This window comes from Pelmatolapia mariae, linkage group LG7, assembly GCF_036321145.2.
Source record: "Pelmatolapia mariae isolate MD_Pm_ZW linkage group LG7, Pm_UMD_F_2, whole genome shotgun sequence".
In the NCBI taxonomy this organism is placed as follows: Eukaryota; Metazoa; Chordata; class Actinopteri; order Cichliformes; family Cichlidae; genus Pelmatolapia; species Pelmatolapia mariae.
Window position 1 is genome coordinate 19,372,921 of NC_086233.1, and position 19,707 is coordinate 19,392,627.

Consider the following 19,707-nt stretch of genomic DNA (forward strand, 5'->3'; position numbering starts at 1 on the left):
TTATTGAAGTCAGCTCGTTTCTGATTATTATGGCTGCTGACATGCTTTTTTTTTTTCATTTCTTTTCTTTTCTACAGAAGACCTCGAGTATTGTAAGTATTGATTTGGCTTATCCGGACAAATGTTGTACTTGTTAGCATGATGATGATTGAGTGCAAATTTAAAATGAACTCTGATAATGTTCCTGTCTCTTTCCTGCCGTTGCCTGTGCCTCCGTCTTCTGCCCAGACGGTGGGTGTTTCAACTCTCAAATTTGCATGAACCTAACAGTCAGCATTTTGGCATGCTTTCACTCACTAGATGTTATTGGTTTAAAATGTTCAGACCCATGGTTTTTTTTCAGATCCTACAGACACTCCACCGGATGACAGTGTTGCTGTAAGTGACCCTAATCAGCCCGCTCCATCTAAAGCAGTGGTACCTACCTCTTCTTGTAAACCCTTAAAATACACAATATATATTTTCTTGTTTATTTCAATTCTTTTTTAAAAAAAAAGCAGCTCCTGTTATCGCCTCATGACTCCATCTTAGTTTTTTCCTTCCTAGGTGTATGTAGTTGTGGGAATTGCTGGCGTTGCCCTGATCGGTTGTGTTCTGATGGTGATCATACTGAAATACGGAAGAAACTCCAAGTTTGGCATTAAAGGTGCAAACATTTTCTAAAAAAACAACTAAGCTGATAATTCAAGATATACATTTGTGCTTCCTTACCCTGAGTTAAACAATATCATGTGTGTTTGCTAGACGTGAAGCTACAACCGGCAGTTTATCCCGGAAACCCTGGCCATCACTGCAAATAAATATCACGCAAACGTTATCCTCAGCTCCAGGTCGCAGACAGTCCACTCCAGGCTGCTTGGAGTTGAACTATCCCTGAAATACAAGAAACCCCATATTGGCCACCCTGACATTTGCTAAAACACAGAAACAGCTTTTCAATATGTCAGTGGCACAATACATCTTTTATCCGAATATATGTGTATAGAAAGATACCTTAAAGGTCCCTTTAAAACATATAATAGATACTAGAACACAAGTTTTAACATCACGTGCTTCCCTCTGAAGGTCTATAACTATTTGGACAATGGTAGTTTTTTTTGGGGGGGGGGGGGGGGGGTTAGGGGTTATGTGATTGAAGTGTAACATCTCACCTGTAATCCAACGCCTTCTAATAAAGCATTAAAGTATAGAGTCTCCAGTTTTCAGAAGCTCAAAATGAACTGAACAAACTAAGATCATTTTAAATATAAGGATTGTTTTTAATGCTTTGTAGTCAGACTGCCTGAAGTCTAGAACCCATGGATGTAACCAAATCCTGTGTTTCCTCCCTTGTGATGCTCCGCCGGGCCTTTAATGCAGCCACTTTCAGTTGCTGCTTGTTTGAGGGTCTCTCTGTGTTCAGATTTGTCTTCAGTAACTAGAAAGCGTGCTCTATTGGGTTGAGATCAGATGACTCACTCAGCCATTATAGGATATCTGATTTCTTTGCCTTGAGAAACTCTTAGGTTTCTTTTGCACTATCCTTTAGGTCATTATCCATTTGCACTTTGCACTTTATCAGTTTTGCAGCATTTGTCTGAATCTGAGCAGAGAGTATAGCCCTGTAAACATCACAATTCATCCTGCTGCCTCTATCAGCAGTCTCATCATGACTAAACACCAGTGAGTCAGTTGTACTGGTGGCCATACTTGCCCATGCTATAGCATTATCTGTACTATGTTTGATAGAAAAAGCAGTATGCTTTGACTCATAGTTCTGGTACAAGTTAATCTTGGTTCCATGTATCCAAAACTTTTTTCCCAGAAGTTTTTATTTTAGATGTTTTCTGGCAAAGTTTAATTTGCCTTTCCTGTTCTTGAATGTAACCAGTGGTTTGCACCTTGTTGTAAAACCACTGCATTTCCATTCATGAAGCCTTCTCTTGATGGTAAATTTTTTCCAAACCTACCCAAGAGTGTTTTTGACTTGTTAGTCATTGTGAAGGAGTTTTTTAACAAAGGAAATAACTTTGAAACGATCCACTTTAGTCATCTTCCGTGGTCTTTCAGGGCTTTTTGGTGTTGCTGGCCAGTCAATTCCTTCCTTTTAAGAATGCACCAGATTGTTGAGATGGCTAATGATAGCCTCTTTCGCTTGAATAGACATCTCTTGGGACTTCATATTCAGAGTTCTAGTGAACAGCTACTAAATGCATCCACTCCAGATGTTTTATCTCCTTCATTTATCACAAAATAATAATAAGGGAACAGACATCAAATGCCTATGAAACTGCTTATAACTCAATTGTCCAATCACTTTTGAGCTGCTGAAACTGGGAGGACTATCTGTAATTCTGTAATTCCTGAAATAGACTTTAGCTAAACAGTTAAAGTGATGCTTTTTTTTTTTTTTTAAAAACCCATCGAATTAAAGCTGAAAGTCTGCACTTTAATCACATAGCAATTATTTGATTTCCACTTTGGTGCTTACTTAGGCAAAATTATTTTTAAAAGTGTCATCATTTGACTACTTGTGGACCAAATGATATAACCAAATAAACGATTATGCAGGCAAGAAAAACATTTTAATTCAATTCTGTCACCTAATGCCAGTTAAGACATGCAACTAAAATCTTGCATGCCTTAACTGTAATCATCCTAAGCATCCCAGTCTCCCTCCATATACTGACTGCAAGCTCTTTTTTTCATGTATGTATTTATTTATATCATTTTCTTACTACCATTAGCTCTGATCACCTGTTATGGCATGATAATATTCTTTCATGTAGTCAGTTTTCTCTCATCATACTCAAGCAGATTTGCTATACCAGATTTCAGATTTGAATAATTTGTCAGATTTCGTGTGTTTGTTCTAGTACACTTTGTTTTGTTTTTTGCTTTTACATTTGTTGAATTTCCTTTTCCTCGTTTGTTTATTATTTATTGTACTTATCACCACTAAAATGATGTTACAGCTGGCAGCTAACTATCCAGTAAAATCTGGTGTCATGCAGCCACAGTTTCCAGTCTTTGTGCTAAGCAGCATGGTGCATAATCTAAAACACTTAAAAAAAATCTAACTATTTAGTATGACTTTTTTCAGCAATTTCAACATCTTGTTAATATTCATAAGTGATGCATAAACAGCTCATGAACCTTCAATAACAGTGTATAACACATACACAGAAACCATTCAGTGTGTTATTAAGCATTATAAGCATTTGTTCTCACTTAATGTTAATGAAACATTAGAATGTCCTAATATCTCCTTACACCTATATCATAAAATATGAATCTAGTTATTATGTCCCTTTTGTAAATGACATCTCAGGGGTTTGAAAGTAAGCGGTAGCGTTGGCCCTGTGCTGTTCCTACTGTGTGAATATGGAAATTACCACAGGAATTAGTGAGCTCTGCTTTGGCCTGAGCTCATCCTTTTACATTGTTCAGTAAACCTGTCTATAATCTGTAATCTGACATACTTCATATAACCTGTGATCCCTCTGTCAATCTCTTTTCACCCTGCATCTCTGCTTTTACTCCCCTTCCTTTATGGCTAACAGCTTTACTCTTCTTCGTCTTCTTCTTTGCGCTGTCTTTCTCTTCTCCTCCTTCTCCACCTCCTCTGTGGCTCTCTAGGCTCCTCCTCAGTTATCAGTAATGACGATGATTCTGCCAGCCCTCTCCATCACGTCTCCAATGGCAACAACACCCCGTCATCCTCAGAGATGGGTCCAGACGCAGTGATCATTGGAATGACAAAGATTCCTGTCATCGAGAACCCCCAGTACTTCCGTAACTCCGGCAGCATGCTGAAATCCAACACGTGTGAGTTACTGCCTCGTTCGACAAACGCCGGGTAACCTGGGCCTTTTCTGATAAATCCATGCAGGGATTGCTGCTAGGCGCCATATTTATTTTTGGCATCCTGCTGCACTGTGATAGTGACTCCAGTTCCTTAGACCGGCTGGATAGTTGGACCACAGGAGATGTGCAGGAACACAAGCTCGGACAAAGGGCTTAACTCAGCAGTTTTATATTTTATACTTTATGAATCTACACAAAGTATTGAATTGTAAAAACAGATAGTTTAGATAAGTATTTAAGTCCTTTTTTAACTTGTGCAATTTGCTAAATATATGTTTTCTGTCATGTTAATTTAAATATCTTTCAGTTTTTGAATTGTCATCACATAAATTATGCAGTCTGAAGACGCATGCTTGTCTGTTGTGAGATTAGTCAAGACAAATGTTCTGTGTGCACCAAAAATGTCCACTTAAATTCCCAATGTGCACATAACCTTGAGGGTGATTTGACTTCTTCTGCATTAAAGTTGTCCAGCACATCAAGCGACACAACATTGTGCTGAAGCGGGAGCTGGGAGAAGGAGCCTTTGGGAAGGTCTTTCTCGCTGAATGCTACAACCTGACACCAGACCAGGAGAAGATCCACGTGGCAGTCAAGGTACAGATCAAACGATCAATGAACTTGACAGTCAGTCAGTAAATCCTAGTGATTAGATGTACGTTCCTGCAGATAATCCTTCTCACCGTTTGCCTCTCGTCTTTGTCCCTGTCCTGTTTCAGACACTGAAAGAGGCCAGTGAGAGCGGCAGAGCAGACTTCTACAGAGAGGCTGAGCTCCTCACCAACCTGCAGCACGAGCACATCGTCACCTTCTACGGAGTGTGCGTAGAGAGCGACCCACTAATCATGGTGTTTGAATATATGAAACACGGGGACCTCAACAAGTTCCTCAGGTAAGCTTCTTTAGATCTTCTACTGGTATCTGTTACTAATCAGTTACTCGTGGTACCTCTCATGCAGATCAGTGAATGTCAAATGGTTTGTGTAAGGACTGACAGGCTGATAACAACATAAAACAAATGTAGTGAAAAGAAATAATTAAAAATAACACGTGCTAAAAAAAAAACCCCAAATATTGTATAATACAAAAAGAATAAAAGCACATCAATAAAGTGCACATTGATAGGACTGGGTTAGATCCCCTTTCTGTTGTTTCTCACTGTTGTGTCTCAGCCTTGGCTGTGGAGGAGGTAGAGCTGGTTATATACCAATGTAAAAGTCACAGGTTCAATCCCCAGCTACTCCAATCTGTATGTGAAAGATTCCTTGGGCAAGATAGTGGTCCCTGAATTTTTCTCTATGAATTTGTGTGTGAAAATTTTAGACAAGGTGCTTGTTTGAAGGTGTGTGACTGGGTGAATGAAGCTTGTAGCAACAACTGCTTTGAGTGCTGAGTTAGAGTAGAAAGTGCTGTGTAAGAACAGGTCATTTACCGTCAGAACTGCCTTAATCCTTCATGGCACAGGTTCATCAAGGTGCTGGAAACATTTCTCAGGGATTTCTGTCCATATTGACATGATAGCATCACACAGTTGCTGCTGATCCATGATGCATGATGGAATCAGATCTGGTGACTGTGAAGGCCGTTTGAGTAGGCTTACATGAACTCTTTGTTCTGTTCAAGAAGTCAGTTTGAGATGATTTGAGCTTTATGATATGGCACATTAACCTGCTAAATGCAGCCAACAGAAGATGGGTACACTGTGGTCGTAAAGGGATGGAGTAGGATGTGGCATTTAAATTATAAATAAATTGATACTGAAGAGTCCATGCGTGTCTAGAAAACATTCACCACACCACTCCATCGCCATCAGTGGCTGGAACTGCTGGTATAAAAGCAGGATGAATCGAAGCTTTACATGTTGTTTACACCAAATTCAGACCCTACCATTTGGAAATGGATTCATCAGACCAGGCAACGCTTTTCCAAATTTCTATTATCTAATTTTGGGTGAGCCCACATGAAGCATTAGTTTCCTGTTTTTATCTGACAGGAGTGGCACCCAATGTGGTCTTCTGCTGCTGTAGTCCATCTCAGAATTACACTTATTGAGATGCTCTTCTGTGTACTTTGGTTATAACGTCTACGTCTATATGCCTAAATGTAACAAATTATTGCCATGTGATTGGCTGATTAAGTATTTACATTAACAAGCGGCTGTATATGCTGTATGGAAATAATAAAGTGACTGGGGACTAGAAATCAAAAGGAATAAAGTAACATGAAAACGAAGGGACGAGTTTGTAACAAGAAACAATCCAATTAAAATGCATTTATATAGCACCAAATCACAACAGGAGTCGCTTCAAGGCACTTTATATTGTAAATTTGAGACCATAAAATAATACAGAAAAATCCCCAGCAATTAATTGACCCCATTCGAGGAAGCACTTGGCGACAGTGGGAAGGAAAAACTCAGTTTTAACAGGAAAAAACCTCCACCAGAACCAGGCTCAGGGAAGGGCAGCCATCTGCTGTGACCAGTTGGGGGTGAGGGGATGAAGACAGGATAAAAAACTACATTGAGTCAGACAGAGAGTCAGAGATTGATAAAAACTAATAGTCAAATCCAAATTTGCGTATAATGCGTCATGGGATGCCATCAGCAGCCTAGGCCTATTGTAACAGTTTCAAATAATTCTCTCTTACCTGTATGTTTATTTTGTAGCTTCTAACTTTGATAAATATTTTTTTTTTTTAAATCAAATGTAACAAAAAAAGCTCAACACGGTAATGTCAATTTTACGTCTTCATTTTCCAGTCCGGTCAATATTATAACACACACTGTGTGATTGTACTGAATTTACTGAGTACGAGTGTGAGACTAATCACTATATCAGTGATCAATAAAATAATCACTTTCTTGAATATTTTTTCCCAAAATGCAAGAAAATACTGAGACTCTATTACAGTATATTTTCACAGACCAAGGTAATGCACTGCTTGTGCTATTTGCAGTCTACAGTCTAGAACCCAAAGAAAAATACAGCTAATAGAAACATCACATTATGATCAAGACTGGGAGGCTAGAACAAATTTTGTATTGTAAATTTTTTTGTATTCTTTTACTTGGTGAGAAAAATGTTAAATAATTTCAGGTTAATGTTTTGTTAATTACTTACTTGATTGCTAATATCACATTCATGTATTACAGTAGTGACAGAATGGTTCATGCTGCTGCATTATTTTCTAAACTATGCAACGGTTACTGGGTGCAGGTCCCACGGTCCCGATGCAGTGCTCATGGCAGACGGTCAACACAGCATCCTGGTGGAGCTCACTCAGTCCCAGATGCTGCACATTGCCCAACAGATTGCTGCTGGCATGGTCTACCTGGCCTCCCAGCACTTTGTCCACAGAGACTTGGCAACAAGGAACTGCCTGGTAGGAGAAAACCTGCTGGTCAAGATAGGAGACTTTGGCATGTCCAGAGATGTTTACAGCTCAGACTACTACAGAGTAAGGATTTTAGATATTTTCCCCTTTCTTCCCTTACTTCACTTTGCCTCATTATACACAAAAAATATGGAACTGATCAAATTTAATTCCAGGTTTGCTCTTAAAAAACTGTGCAGCTGCAAGAATGATGATCATTGTATCTTTTTTTTATTGCAGTTTAAATGCAAATTCTCTAATCTGTATAAAAAACAATGCAGGTCAAAGAAACAAAACTATCATGTTAACATGTATCAACTCAAACACTGAGTTGATACATGTATTTTATTCCTTCATTGTGTCTCACATGCCAGCGTGAATCCCACAGTGCCCTCTGCTGCCCAAAGTGAAGTCAGAAATGTGAAGACTCTTACTGTAAATCAATTCCAAGATGCATTTTCCTGCATCTAATAAGATCCCCTTTAAGAGGGGTTCCCACCAAATCCCGTTATCAAACACATTAGCAAAGCGAACGGCACCAGGATCCTGTTTCACTTGCTTACTTTGGAAGTCAGAAGTCAGTCCCGTTACACATGCACTTAGAGCAAGTGTTACCTTCAATCACACTAATTATTTTCACATGAGTGAAGCCACAGACATGAGTGAAACCTTTGAAAGTTTACTAGAATTATATATTTGTGCCCCACAGTTGGATTGGTGGTTGACAGACTACATTAAAACAGATTAAAAACAATGGAAAAGGATGTCTGCGTGGTTCACCAAATTAATCTCCCAATGCCACATAAATTAGCCAAATAAGCTAACAGAAACAGATCATCAAATTGTCAAATGTAACCAGACACTTAATCCAGCAATACATATTTCTAGTACTGGGCTGTATTTCCTTTGACCTTTAGAACTGCCTTCCTTCTTCTCTCGTCCTTCTTCTTAGGTAGGATTAGTCACATGATTTGTTATGTATAGGGATGGGTATCGTTTAGGTTTTATCCGATACCAGTACCAAACCGGTACTTTTGAAACGGTGCCGGTGCTTAAACGGTGCTCAAACCGGTGCTTAAAGAGTGGAGAACACAAAATTGGTCCAAGAACCTCTCATGTTCAGCTGGTTTTTTTGTAAAAAGATAACAATGTTAGCCTTTTCTGCAGTTACAGGGCATATATATTATCACTCTTGGCTGGAAGCAGTGCTTAAACAATGGAAAAAACACAAACTTTGTCCAAAAACCTCTCATGTTTAACTGTTTTCCACTTTTTCTTTGGTCATTTTAGCCTTTTTGGCCAGAGTGAAGGGAGTATCTGCCATCAAACAAGAAGACAGCCGCATGTAACTACAACGGTGTTTGCTAGTTCACCTTACATGCATTAATGTAATAACGTGGTTAGCCTACTCAACGTAAATTACACACGAACAACATTAAGCTACTCACGCAGAGAAGAACGGCTGCTGCTGCCATCATCATCATCCGTCATCATTTCTGCTACACTGGGAGGGCTAGGGGCCAGGACTCTACTCTTCGGGTTCTTGGGGGTTGTTTCTAACTCCGGGTCCGATAACAGGCACCACACCCGCAGTAGATGTGCTCGGTGTGAGGTCTCGCAGCAAGCTATCAAATACGGTGCATTTCTCGGCTTTTAAAAAAACGCTATGCGTCGCCAGGTGTTTCATCAGATTCAAGGTGTTACCTCCTTTGCACAGTATCACAGTATCAGCTTAAAGCACTTGTTGCAGGCTGCTGGGTTTGCATCTTTTGCTGTGAAGTACAGCCAGACTTTTGACCGCTTTGCCTTGGGCATTTTTAATCTGTAGCGCTGCTCTAAAAGAACGTACGTACCTGGGCCCGCCTACTATCTTTGGAAATGTAAAATGATTGGCTAGAATCTAAAGTGTATCACATCTCAGGAAGAAAAAAAAAAGCACCGAAATAAAGCACCGAAATGTGCCCTGCTTTTCGGTCTGGTTACTACCGTTTATGTCAGAACCAGTGCCATCATGGCACCGGATACCGGTACCCATCCCTAGTTATGTATATATATATATATATATATATATATATATATATATATATATATATATATATATATATATAAAACACCCATCTCGCCCCTGCGGGCGGTTTATCCTTCAAGCTCGGGTCCTCTACCAGAGGCCTGGGAGCTTGAGGGTCCTGCGCAGTATCTTAGCTGTTCCCAGGACTGCGCTCTTCTGGACAGAGATCTCCGATGTTGTTCCCGGGATCTGCTGGAGCCACTCGCCTAGCTTGGGAGTCACTGCACCTAGTGCTCCGATTACCACGGGGACCACCGTTACCTTCACCCTCCACATCCTCTCGAGCTCTTCTCTGAGCCCTTGGTATTTCTCCAGCTTCTCGTGTTCCTTCTTCCTGATATTGCTGTCATTCGGAACCGCTACATCGATCACTACGGCCGTCTTCTTCTGTTTGTCTACCACCACTATGTCCGGTTGGTTAGCCACCACCATTTTGTCCGTCTGTATCTGGAAGTCCCACAGGATCTTAGCTCGGTCATTCTCCATCACCCTTGGGGGCATCTCCCATTTTGACCTCGGGACTTCCAGGTTATACTCGGCACAGATGTTCCTGTACACTATGCCGGCCACTTGGTTATGGCGTTCCATGTATGCCTTGCCTGCTAGCATCTTGCACCCTGCTGTTATGTGCTGGATTGTCTCTGGGGCATCTTTACACAGCCTGCACCTGGGGTCTTGCCTGGTGTGATAGACCCCAGCCTCTATGGATCTTGTACTCAGAGCTTGTTCTTGTGCTGCCATGATTAGTGCCTCTGTGCTGTCTTTCAGTCCAGCTTTGTCCAGCCACTGGTAGGATTTCTGGATATCAGCCACCTCCTCTATCTGCCGGTGGTACATACCGTGCAGGGGCCTGTCCTTCCATGATGGTTCCTCGTCTCCCTCCTCTTTCTTGGGTTTCTGCTGCATGAGGTATTCACTGAGCACTCGGTCAGTTGGGGCCATCTTCCCAATGTATTCTTGGATGTTTGTTGTCTCATCCTGGACTGTGGTGCTGACACTCACCAGTCCTCGGCCCCCTTCCTTCCGCTTAGCGTACAGCCTCAGGGTGCTGGACTTGGGGTGAAACCCTCCATGCATGGTAAGGAGCTTTCTTGTCTTTATGTCAGTGGCTTCTATCTCCTCCTTTGGCCAGCCTATTACCCCAGCAGGGTACCTGATCACGGGCAGGGCGTAGGTGTTGATAGCCCGGATCTTGTTCTTACCGTTCAGCTGACTCCTCAGGACTTGCCTGACCCTCTGCAGGTACTTGGTGGTTGCAGCTTTTCTAGCGGCCTCTTCATGGTTCCCATTCGCCTGCGGGATCCCCAGGTACTTGTAACTGTCCTCTATGTCTGCAATGTTGCCTTCTGGTAGTTCGATCCCCTCAGTTCTGATCCCCAGGTACTTGTAACTGTCCTCTATGTCTGCAATGTTGCCTTCTGGTAGTTCGATCCCCTCAGTTCTGACTACCTTCCTTCTCTTTGTTACCATCCGACTACACTTCTCCAGTCCGAATGACATCCCGATGTCATTGCTGTATAGCCTGGTAGTGTGTATCAGTGAATCGATGTCTCGTTCACTCTTGGCATACAGCTTGATGTCATCCATGTACAGGAGGTGGCTGACAACCGCTCCTTTTCGTAGTCGGTATCTGTAGCCAGTCTTGTTAATGATCTCACTGAGGGGGTTCAGGCCTATGCAGAACAGCAGTGGGGACAGAGCATCTCCTTGGTAGATCCCGCACTTGATGGTGACTTGTGCTATGGGCTTGGAGTTGGCCTCTAGTGTTGTACGCCACATCCCCATTGATATATATAAATTTTAATATGAATTTAGTATCATTTCTAGTACTACTACCATTATTATTACTTATTGTGTTTAGTGCTAATCAGTAAGCTTATTATATGCAACACTAAATTATGAATGTGGTGGTTCTGTTTGTTTTCATGCACACCCACCTTCGAAACAACAACAACAAAAACATGATCAACAGAATAGAGCTAATAAACTCTTGCTAGTTTATTTCACAGCAATCCCAGTACAGTTTTCATCTGGAACTCCATACTTCCTGTGCATTGTTTCATGCCCGACCAGTTTGGCAACCCACAGTTTCAGACGCGCCGATATAATCCCCGTGAGCGTACCAGTATATGAACTGCACCAGTTAGAAGGCTTGGAGCTACAAAAGCATTCAACTAAAGAACTCTTGAATAATCTTTTGTTTCCCCATCTAGATTTTCTTCCATGTTAATGACTCTGATTTGCACGTCATTCAATTATTGATTATTTGTTATTCATTCACAGAGACCAAATGTTTGAGGCTTCCAGCTTCTGACAAGTTTGCCGTTTGATCATGAAAATGATCTTAACAGCAGACCTACTAGCAAATCCTGATCATTTTGTTTATGTGCTTCACTTGAGCAAGCTAGACCTGGATGTGCACCAGAAAATGGGTGAATGAACGACATGTCTCGAAAGTGGTGCTATTTAATTTATGGTTCAAATATTTATTTGGGGTTATTTAAGGTTTGTGTAAGTTAATATTGCAGTGAGGATTTGCCGGATAATCTTTGTTAATTTGACACAAAGAATCGTTTTCATCATCATAAATAGCAGACAAGAAAAAAATCATACACATTAACCTTAACCAAGTGATGTCTAGTGCATCATATGTGATGCATGAGTTTTTTGGAGCTTTTGAGACTTGTATATCATCAGTGTGATGATTAAAAATTAAACTTATATATGTAAATTAGTATTTAATTCATTTTTTAATAAAGTTGTTAGAAGGTTCAATAAACATTAAACATGTTCTGGTTTCATGGTTCAGGCTTTAAAGGGGTTTAAGACCTGTGTTGGCTTTTTAAGCTATCAGACATCAGTGTTTTTTAAGCACTTTTTATGATTTGCATATATATTGTGAATATTTTAACCTTCCTGAATTTGGGATTTAATGCAGGGCTGTTCTTGCAGAATGATTGGTTGCAGCTTGGTGTTTCTATTAAACATGATCATGTATTATAAATGGATTACAACAAACTATTGTACCATAGCAAGACTACAAAGTCTACAACGATGTGTTTTTTTCACGATCACTGACATCTATTGACAGTCCCCCATTATTATAACAACAGTAAACAACAATAAAGTCAGTATGTTCAGCAGCTTTGAACTCTTTAGCAGATCCTGCAGTGTTGGTTTCTCATGAATGCTGTTGTGTCGTTTTTTGTGCAGGTGGGCGGTCATACGATGCTGCCCATCCGCTGGATGCCCCCGGAGAGCATCATGTACCGGCGGTTCACCACAGAGAGTGACGTGTGGAGCCTCGGTGTGGTGCTGTGGGAGATCTTCACCTACGGCAAGCAGCCATGGTACCAGCTCTCTAACAATGAGGTCAGACAGTGTTCCAACCTAACCCTACACTTCACATACATTGGTCTCCATATAAGCACTGTGGCAGAAAAAGTCAGAGACTGTGAATAAATGTTAGTGTCAGCATATTTTTATTCCTATTCTAGCACAATGCCTACCTAATCAATTATTTCAATACTTAAGAATTACTTGGTGGAGTAAAAGAAGTATTCCATTAATGAAAGTAATCTGAGCTGTGTAAGAATTCATTCATAGCATGCTTCTCATAAGTTTTGATGGCAGAGTGCCAGTGCGGAGCCTGTACAGTGGTGAAGACCAATAAACAAAATCATTCCAAAACTAGTCATTTATTTATTAAACAGTAAGCTGACTGAAAGCGTCTTTAGCACCACAAGCAAAGCATTAAATTCCTGACCGACACGTCTTGGAAGCCCAGACTGACATTATGGTCTAGTAATTTAATGAATGTAGGCTGTAGTCGTGCACCTTAATTCCCATCATCCCTCTGGTGGACTAAATGGTCTGTCTGGAGTTTGCTTGGTTTTGCTGCTGGCAGGCAGGGTGTGGAACCAGAATGCAGGACTCAGCAGACAGATATAAAACTCGATATCACAGCTTTATTGCTGGTAAAAAGGCAAGAAAAACAGAAGCCATATACAAAAACTAAGCTGACCGGGAACACACCGACAGATGCTGTAAACACCACGAGAGAGGACACGATGAAGAACAGAGGGAGAGGGTAGACAATACATACACAGGAGGGTGGTTAAAGGAAGTAGAGTAGAGGGAGTAGATGGGAACACAGTTTAACATAATCAAAGCAAACAAGACAAAGGAAGCAAAACTTAACATCAGGCACACAAGATAGTGGACTCAAAATAAAACAGGAAGTAACACATACACTGAGACTTGACACTGGGATAAACAGACAAGGAGACATGACAGACTGGCGAGACAAAAGGACAAAAAACACAGAGAGATGGACACGAGAACAGAAAGGGAAAAAACACAGGGACCACGACGACAAATGTATTAACTAGACAAGACAGGGAACACAGACAGCCATGAAGACAGAGACCAAAAAGACATGAGGACCTGACTGGGTAGAGCGAAGGTAAACGAACACAGAGACAAAGGACACAGACTGGAAACAAAAGGGTAATTAACATCCTAAAACTAGATTTTAAGAACTCAGAGGCACTAGAAAATAACATATTCGGGAACTAGAACATAAATTATCTTATACTTTAAAAGAAATAAATATGGAGTCCAGAACAAAACTCAAAATACTGGGACAAAGAGACAGATTGATATAAGTCAGTTTAAGCGATGGTGGTTCATTTTGAATCATCAGTGAGGCGACTGTTACATTCCCTCACATTATCTTTATTTTAAAGTGGATACACCAGCAAATAACAACTCTGCACAGCTGTAATTTAGCATGATTTGAACTGTGTTTGATTGAAATATACAGCACAGTTTCTTTTACTTTATTCAGTCGGGCTGCACATTGCTAAAAACATGAGGGCCATAGTGGCACACTTTGATAACCCTTAACTGATATAACCTTGCTTTAACACAGTTTACAGTTCATGATGAATAACACTGATGATATAAAAACACTGTAAAACAGTATGACTGAAAACAGTCCTGCCTCTAGAGGAGTTGTATCAAAGCATGTCGTGTGAGAACCAAATTCAAAATTCAGAGCTCTTCTTTGGATGTTGGCTACCATTTGTTCTGTTCTCTGTCAAGCTGATCCCACACTGCTTGAATAACGTTGAGGTCCGGCACTGTGGAGGCCAATCCATGACTGATAGTGCTCCATTGTGTGCTTTTCTATCCAAGTATGCTTTTACTGCATTGGTAGTGTTTTGGGGATCAATAGCATGCTGAAAAATGAAGATGTTGACAATCAAACTCTTTCCAGGTCTTCACTAGATTTTCTTTTCCTATTTTTTAAGGACACAACTTTGAAATACTTTTTATCTGCTGTAGATAGTTTGTTAGGAGTGACACTTTATCTTCTGCCCTCCAATTGTCCAATTTCCCCAGATTTCTTAAGAACACACTGCTCACAACACCTTTTAAAAAATTACGAGAAACTCTGGTTCCAAACTGGAAGAAATGATGACAGACTCCAGACTTCAGTGCAGCACTCTGGTGTCCCATGTCTCAGTTGACATGAACCCTTTTTGAAGTCAGAACCCCATAACAGCTAACATTTGTATCAGAATATGACATGGCACAGCTAGCTGCATTATAGGAAATGACTAATGAAATCTTACTGAAGGTTGGCAACCCTTTACTGTTGAACATTTTGGTTTTAAAATCCTCAGAACTTCATGGAAGCACAGAACAAAGATGCTTAAGATACTGTGCACTATTCCGGTAAACAGAATAGTTTCCTTTCAGATGGGGGAAATTAATAATATTTGTGTTAAGAAATAAAACCAAAGAAAAATCTTGATGAATGGCCTGCCCTTGGGATGACATACAATACACTGAATGAGAAAATGTAAAAGCATCTTCCTTTTCCGGCACATATTGTGGGAGCTCTCCTAAAATGTAAGTCTTTGGAATTACAAAGACTATTTGCTCATGAACAGCATTCTTTTTTTAAACCTAAATCTTATTGAAAATGTTCCTGGAAAGGGTGAGCTTAGGGCTTAAACCTCGGTATACAGTCTGTGCTATCCAAATGTCGAGGCCGTACTTGAATAAACTGGACGTGCAATTTGGTTCCCGCACGCTTCCCAGCCGCAGAGATTTTTTGTATCAAACCACATTATTATGTGACAGTAGATAAATCAGCTTCTTTTTGACAAACCAACCAATGTTTTCCCCCAGGTGATCGAGTGCATCACTCAGGGCCGAGTGCTGCAGCGGCCCCGCACCTGTCCTAAGGAGGTCTACGACCTGATGCTGGGCTGCTGGCAGAGGGAGCCCTACATGAGGCTGAACATCAAGGAGATCCACAGCACGCTCCAGAGCCTGGCCAAAGCCTCGCCCGTATACCTGGACATACTGGGCTGACGCGCCACTGCGTCCGTGTGATGTACTGCGTGTGCATGTGTGCTTCATAATGTGGACAAGTGTTTGTGTGTTTGCACACGACGGGAACTGGGGGGAAGGGGAGGAGGAAGCGGAGGCTGCGCGAGCGCATCTGTGTACAGAAACCCCGGCTGTAAATGTAACTGTAAATGCTCCTGTCCTCATCACACGGAGAAAAAAGCCTTACGGTTTTTGAGTGATTTTTGGATTGTTGTTTTTTTCTTTGTTTTGTTTTTTGGGGCTTTTTTTTTTTTTGCTTTTGTTTTAAATTTGCAGATGTTGTTGAGGCATGCTTCACAAAGTGGAAACCAAAATGCAGAGAGGATCCCGTACCATTAGTGCTCCAAAACATGTGGCGTAGTGTATGTAAAAGGCATAAAAAGAGACCAATAGACAGCTCGCCCTGTCTGCACTCACCACATCGAATCACTTCCCTCTTGTATTCCATAAGCTGGAAATGAACAAAGGGACGTGCAATGTGTCTCTTTGTGATGGACAGTTTATGGATACATGCTTGTAGATAGCTAATTTTCTTCTCTCAGCAGTGTATCACCTATTCTGCTATAACACAAAATAACCTGTTAGTTCACAGCTGAAGCTAAATGTGTCGTACGCCACAGACTATTTTAATATGTAGAGAATTTGCAAGCTGACTGAAATCCATGGCTCACAGATTTCAATCCTGGTCCTCTGAGGCGCTTCCCGACTTCACGTCTTTTCTGCAAATACCTTTTCCTCTTGAAAGAAGGCCATCAGTGTTCAGTGGGACATTTTAAAGGGTGCAGCTCTGTTTTCCAAATCTTCTTTTTCGTTCATTCATTTACCTAAAGCACAGAGGATGGGGGACCCGGCGGCGCAGGTTGTGTTTTTTGTCAACCAGCAATGCCATTTCTGAAATCTCTGGTACGTGACGTGGTTTGGTTTCCATCATGGGAGGTTTTCAGATGTCAGGGGTGCTCGTTTTTTTAATTTAGGTTATGTACCAGGCTTTGTATGGATTAAGAGTGCACTTTGAAGATCGTCATTTTCAATTTCATGTAGTCGGCTATGAGACTGCAGTAAAAGCATTAATTAAGAGTCTGATTGCCCTTAAAATGTCCCAGGGGTGCTTTCATCTCTCCTCACAGCCCCAGCCAGCCATGTGGTGACTGGCTGACAGCTCTTCATCCAGGACGGTGGTGATTTGTACAGGCAGTAAATGGTTTCAGAATGCACTCTTGTATTATATTCAATTGTTTTGTTGTCCTGATATTAAAAAAGAGGCTAAAAGAGCAACCATGGTGCAAGCGTCCAGTGCAAGTTTCATCCTAATCTTTGCATAAAAAACAAAAAAAATCAACAAAAAATCAGCAGGAATCTTTCATGCGGAGGTGTAAAAGCAGTGAGACAATAAGTTCTTTTTGTTAAGTGCAATTTGTAGCATTACTTCAACACTCCAATGCACAACCTTAGCACTGAGCTCCCTCCTTCTCAGTCTCAGCTGTCAGCTGTAAGAGAAAGAAAAGAAAATCCATGATTGCACAGAAAAACCCCAGTTTGTGTGTGTGTGTGTGTTTGTCCCTATGTTTTTTCTCACAGCGTTCTTCAATAATAAGTCACCTGTCCGCTGTACATAAGCAGCTCTCCATTCTGTACAGTTCTGATATTTGTCTATATGAATAGTAGGCTATGTTTAATAGTATAATCCGTTTTAAGCAGGTATCATGTCAAAACTGTGTGACAGCTATTGAAGACAATGTGTTATGGGCCACTGGCAATACATACTATATGTAAATACAATTTGATTTGTGCTACATTGTATAATTTCTTTGTGCTTGTTCATAATACCGGTGAAAATACAATCTTCTCCTTTTTGTTTTGTTTTGTGTGTTTGTTTGTTTTTTTGGCAATTTTTGATCTACAGAGGACTTTAATTGAAAAAAGAAATTGAAAAAGAGTTTTTCTCTGAAGAAGAAGAAAAAAAAAAGAAGGAAGATGATCTCCTGTTTCCTCTCCACTGTGATGGGGAGCTCACACAGAGGCTGTCTGAGACGCTGCCTGTCTCGCAGGAGCGACCACAGACTCTAAACATCAGGAACTCTCCTGGCCCGACAGGTGTCCCAGCAGATGTGTGGCCAGTGGCGAGGAGGTCAGAGTTACCTCCTGGCTAACCCCACCACTCTCCCTCTGACTGACTGTAGCCTATTTTGATCCTCTTTCAGATGAATAACTGTGACTTTGCATCATGAATAGTATATTATTTTGAATGTAATCTAGAAGGGTGGGGACCTTTTTTGAATGTAATCTATATCGAGGGGGGTGTTAATGATTTTTTTGTAAATATACAGTAAAAGAAGAAAAAAAAAAGATGACAGTTTTCATTCCTGTGCAGATAACACAATTTTACTTACTGTGTGAACTTAAGAGAGTGTATATGTATTTGTGTGTGTGTGTGTGTGTGCGTATTTGCACATACATCAGATTGCTAGAGGATGTGTGCCTGTGTGGCTGTGCGTGTGTGTATGCATCTAAGCGTGTATGCATCTGAGTGTGTGTGTGTGTGTGCGTATTCTCCTAGCAGATTTAATCCTGCTTTAATCAGACAGTTCTATGAATCAATCCAATGCTTTGTGCATCATGTGAGTAGCTTATCCACAATTAATGGAAATGTTCCTTGTGATACTGTGCATTTAATAAAGGTGGTATGTCTTACAGTACAGTCTCTGCCCTTTAGGGTTCTTATAAAGTCTGGAAATGATTTTTAAGGCACTATGGATGTACACAATTACACATTAATACACATTTTGGGAAAACAAAATCACATCTATGTGCTACTTATGAGACATCTGTCAGCATCCAGCTAGCTTATTTTTCAGTGATTAGAAATGAGAACAGTTACTCATCTGCTTTTCTTTGTATTCTGTCAGAAATATACTGTTGTTAGTGGATACTCATATTTACTGACAACCTTGTTATGTATGTCTGTTTAACTCAAATATCTAATCACCCAATCACAAGGCAGCAACTCAACGTATTTAGATATGTAAACACAGTGGAAATGAATTGTTGAATGAATGAAAGTTCAAACTGAGCATCAGAAAGGGGAAGAAATGCAACTGAAGGTGGTGCGGTTGGCATGGTTCTTCAGAAACTGCTGATCTGCTTGGTTTTTCCACACAAACACTTCTATGGTTTACACAGAAAATGTGTAGTGAGCAGCAGGGAGAACTTGCTGATGTCAGAGGTCTGAGGTGAATGCTTTGAGCTGATAGGAAGACAGAAGTAACACAAATACGCACTTGTTATAACCAAGGTTTGCAGAAGAGCATCTGTGAACACACAACACGTCAACCCTTGAAGGTGATGGACTAGAGCAACAGAAGACCACACCGAGTGCTACTCCTATCAGCTATCAACAGGAAAACAAGTTTAAATTAAGACAGACACACCAAAATTGGACAATGTAAGAGAAAGGCGTTGGTCTGATGAGTCTCGATTTCTGCTGTAACATTTGGGTGGTAGGGCCTGAAGTTGATGTAAACAAAATGAAAGCTTGGTTCTATGTTGACTTGTATCAATATTTGACAGTAGGTGGTAGTGGTGTAATATTTTCTTGGGAGACTTTGGGACCCTTAGTACCAACTGAGCATTGTTTAAATGCCACAGCCTACCTGTTGCTGACCATGCCCATCCCTTTATGACCACAGAAGATGCTGATGTCCACTCTGATGCACAATAACAAAACAGAGGTTATCATCAGAAAATAACAGTCAGTGAGCACTGACAAGTCAAAAAAAATTGAAAATCTTTCTCTTTTTTGACCACCTTTGTTTACGCAACGAAACGGGAACTTCATATTTTTATTCTAAAAGATTCATTCATTCCTTTTGAAACATGAACTAAAGGCTGTGAGCGAGTTACAGCCTTTTGCTGCATGCATAAGCCGTTTTGGGAAATGCATCTCCGTTGGTAATAACTTCAAAATATGTTGCAAGTAATGTGCCAGAGCATTGGAGAAAAACTGCAAACCTCCC

The 19,707-nt window shown here is 40.7% G+C and overlaps 1 protein-coding gene across 1 annotated transcript in view; it reads left to right on the top strand.

The window, feature by feature from the left end:
- Nucleotides 1–18,370, top strand: part of ntrk2b (neurotrophic tyrosine kinase, receptor, type 2b) — a 25,099-nt gene extending 6,729 nt beyond the window's left edge. Inside the window, exons 9-16 of the mRNA XM_063478300.1 lie at nt 325–378; nt 547–646; nt 3,619–3,807; nt 4,313–4,443; nt 4,566–4,738; nt 7,065–7,305; nt 12,503–12,661; nt 15,491–18,370. Of these exons, the coding sequence (XP_063334370.1) occupies nt 325–378; nt 547–646; nt 3,619–3,807; nt 4,313–4,443; nt 4,566–4,738; nt 7,065–7,305; nt 12,503–12,661; nt 15,491–15,676 (1,233 nt within the window). The 3' untranslated portion in view covers nt 15,677–18,370. The remainder of the gene's footprint in view (nt 1–324; nt 379–546; nt 647–3,618; nt 3,808–4,312; nt 4,444–4,565; nt 4,739–7,064; nt 7,306–12,502; nt 12,662–15,490) is intronic.
- Nucleotides 18,371–19,707: the final 1,337 nt, after the last annotated feature.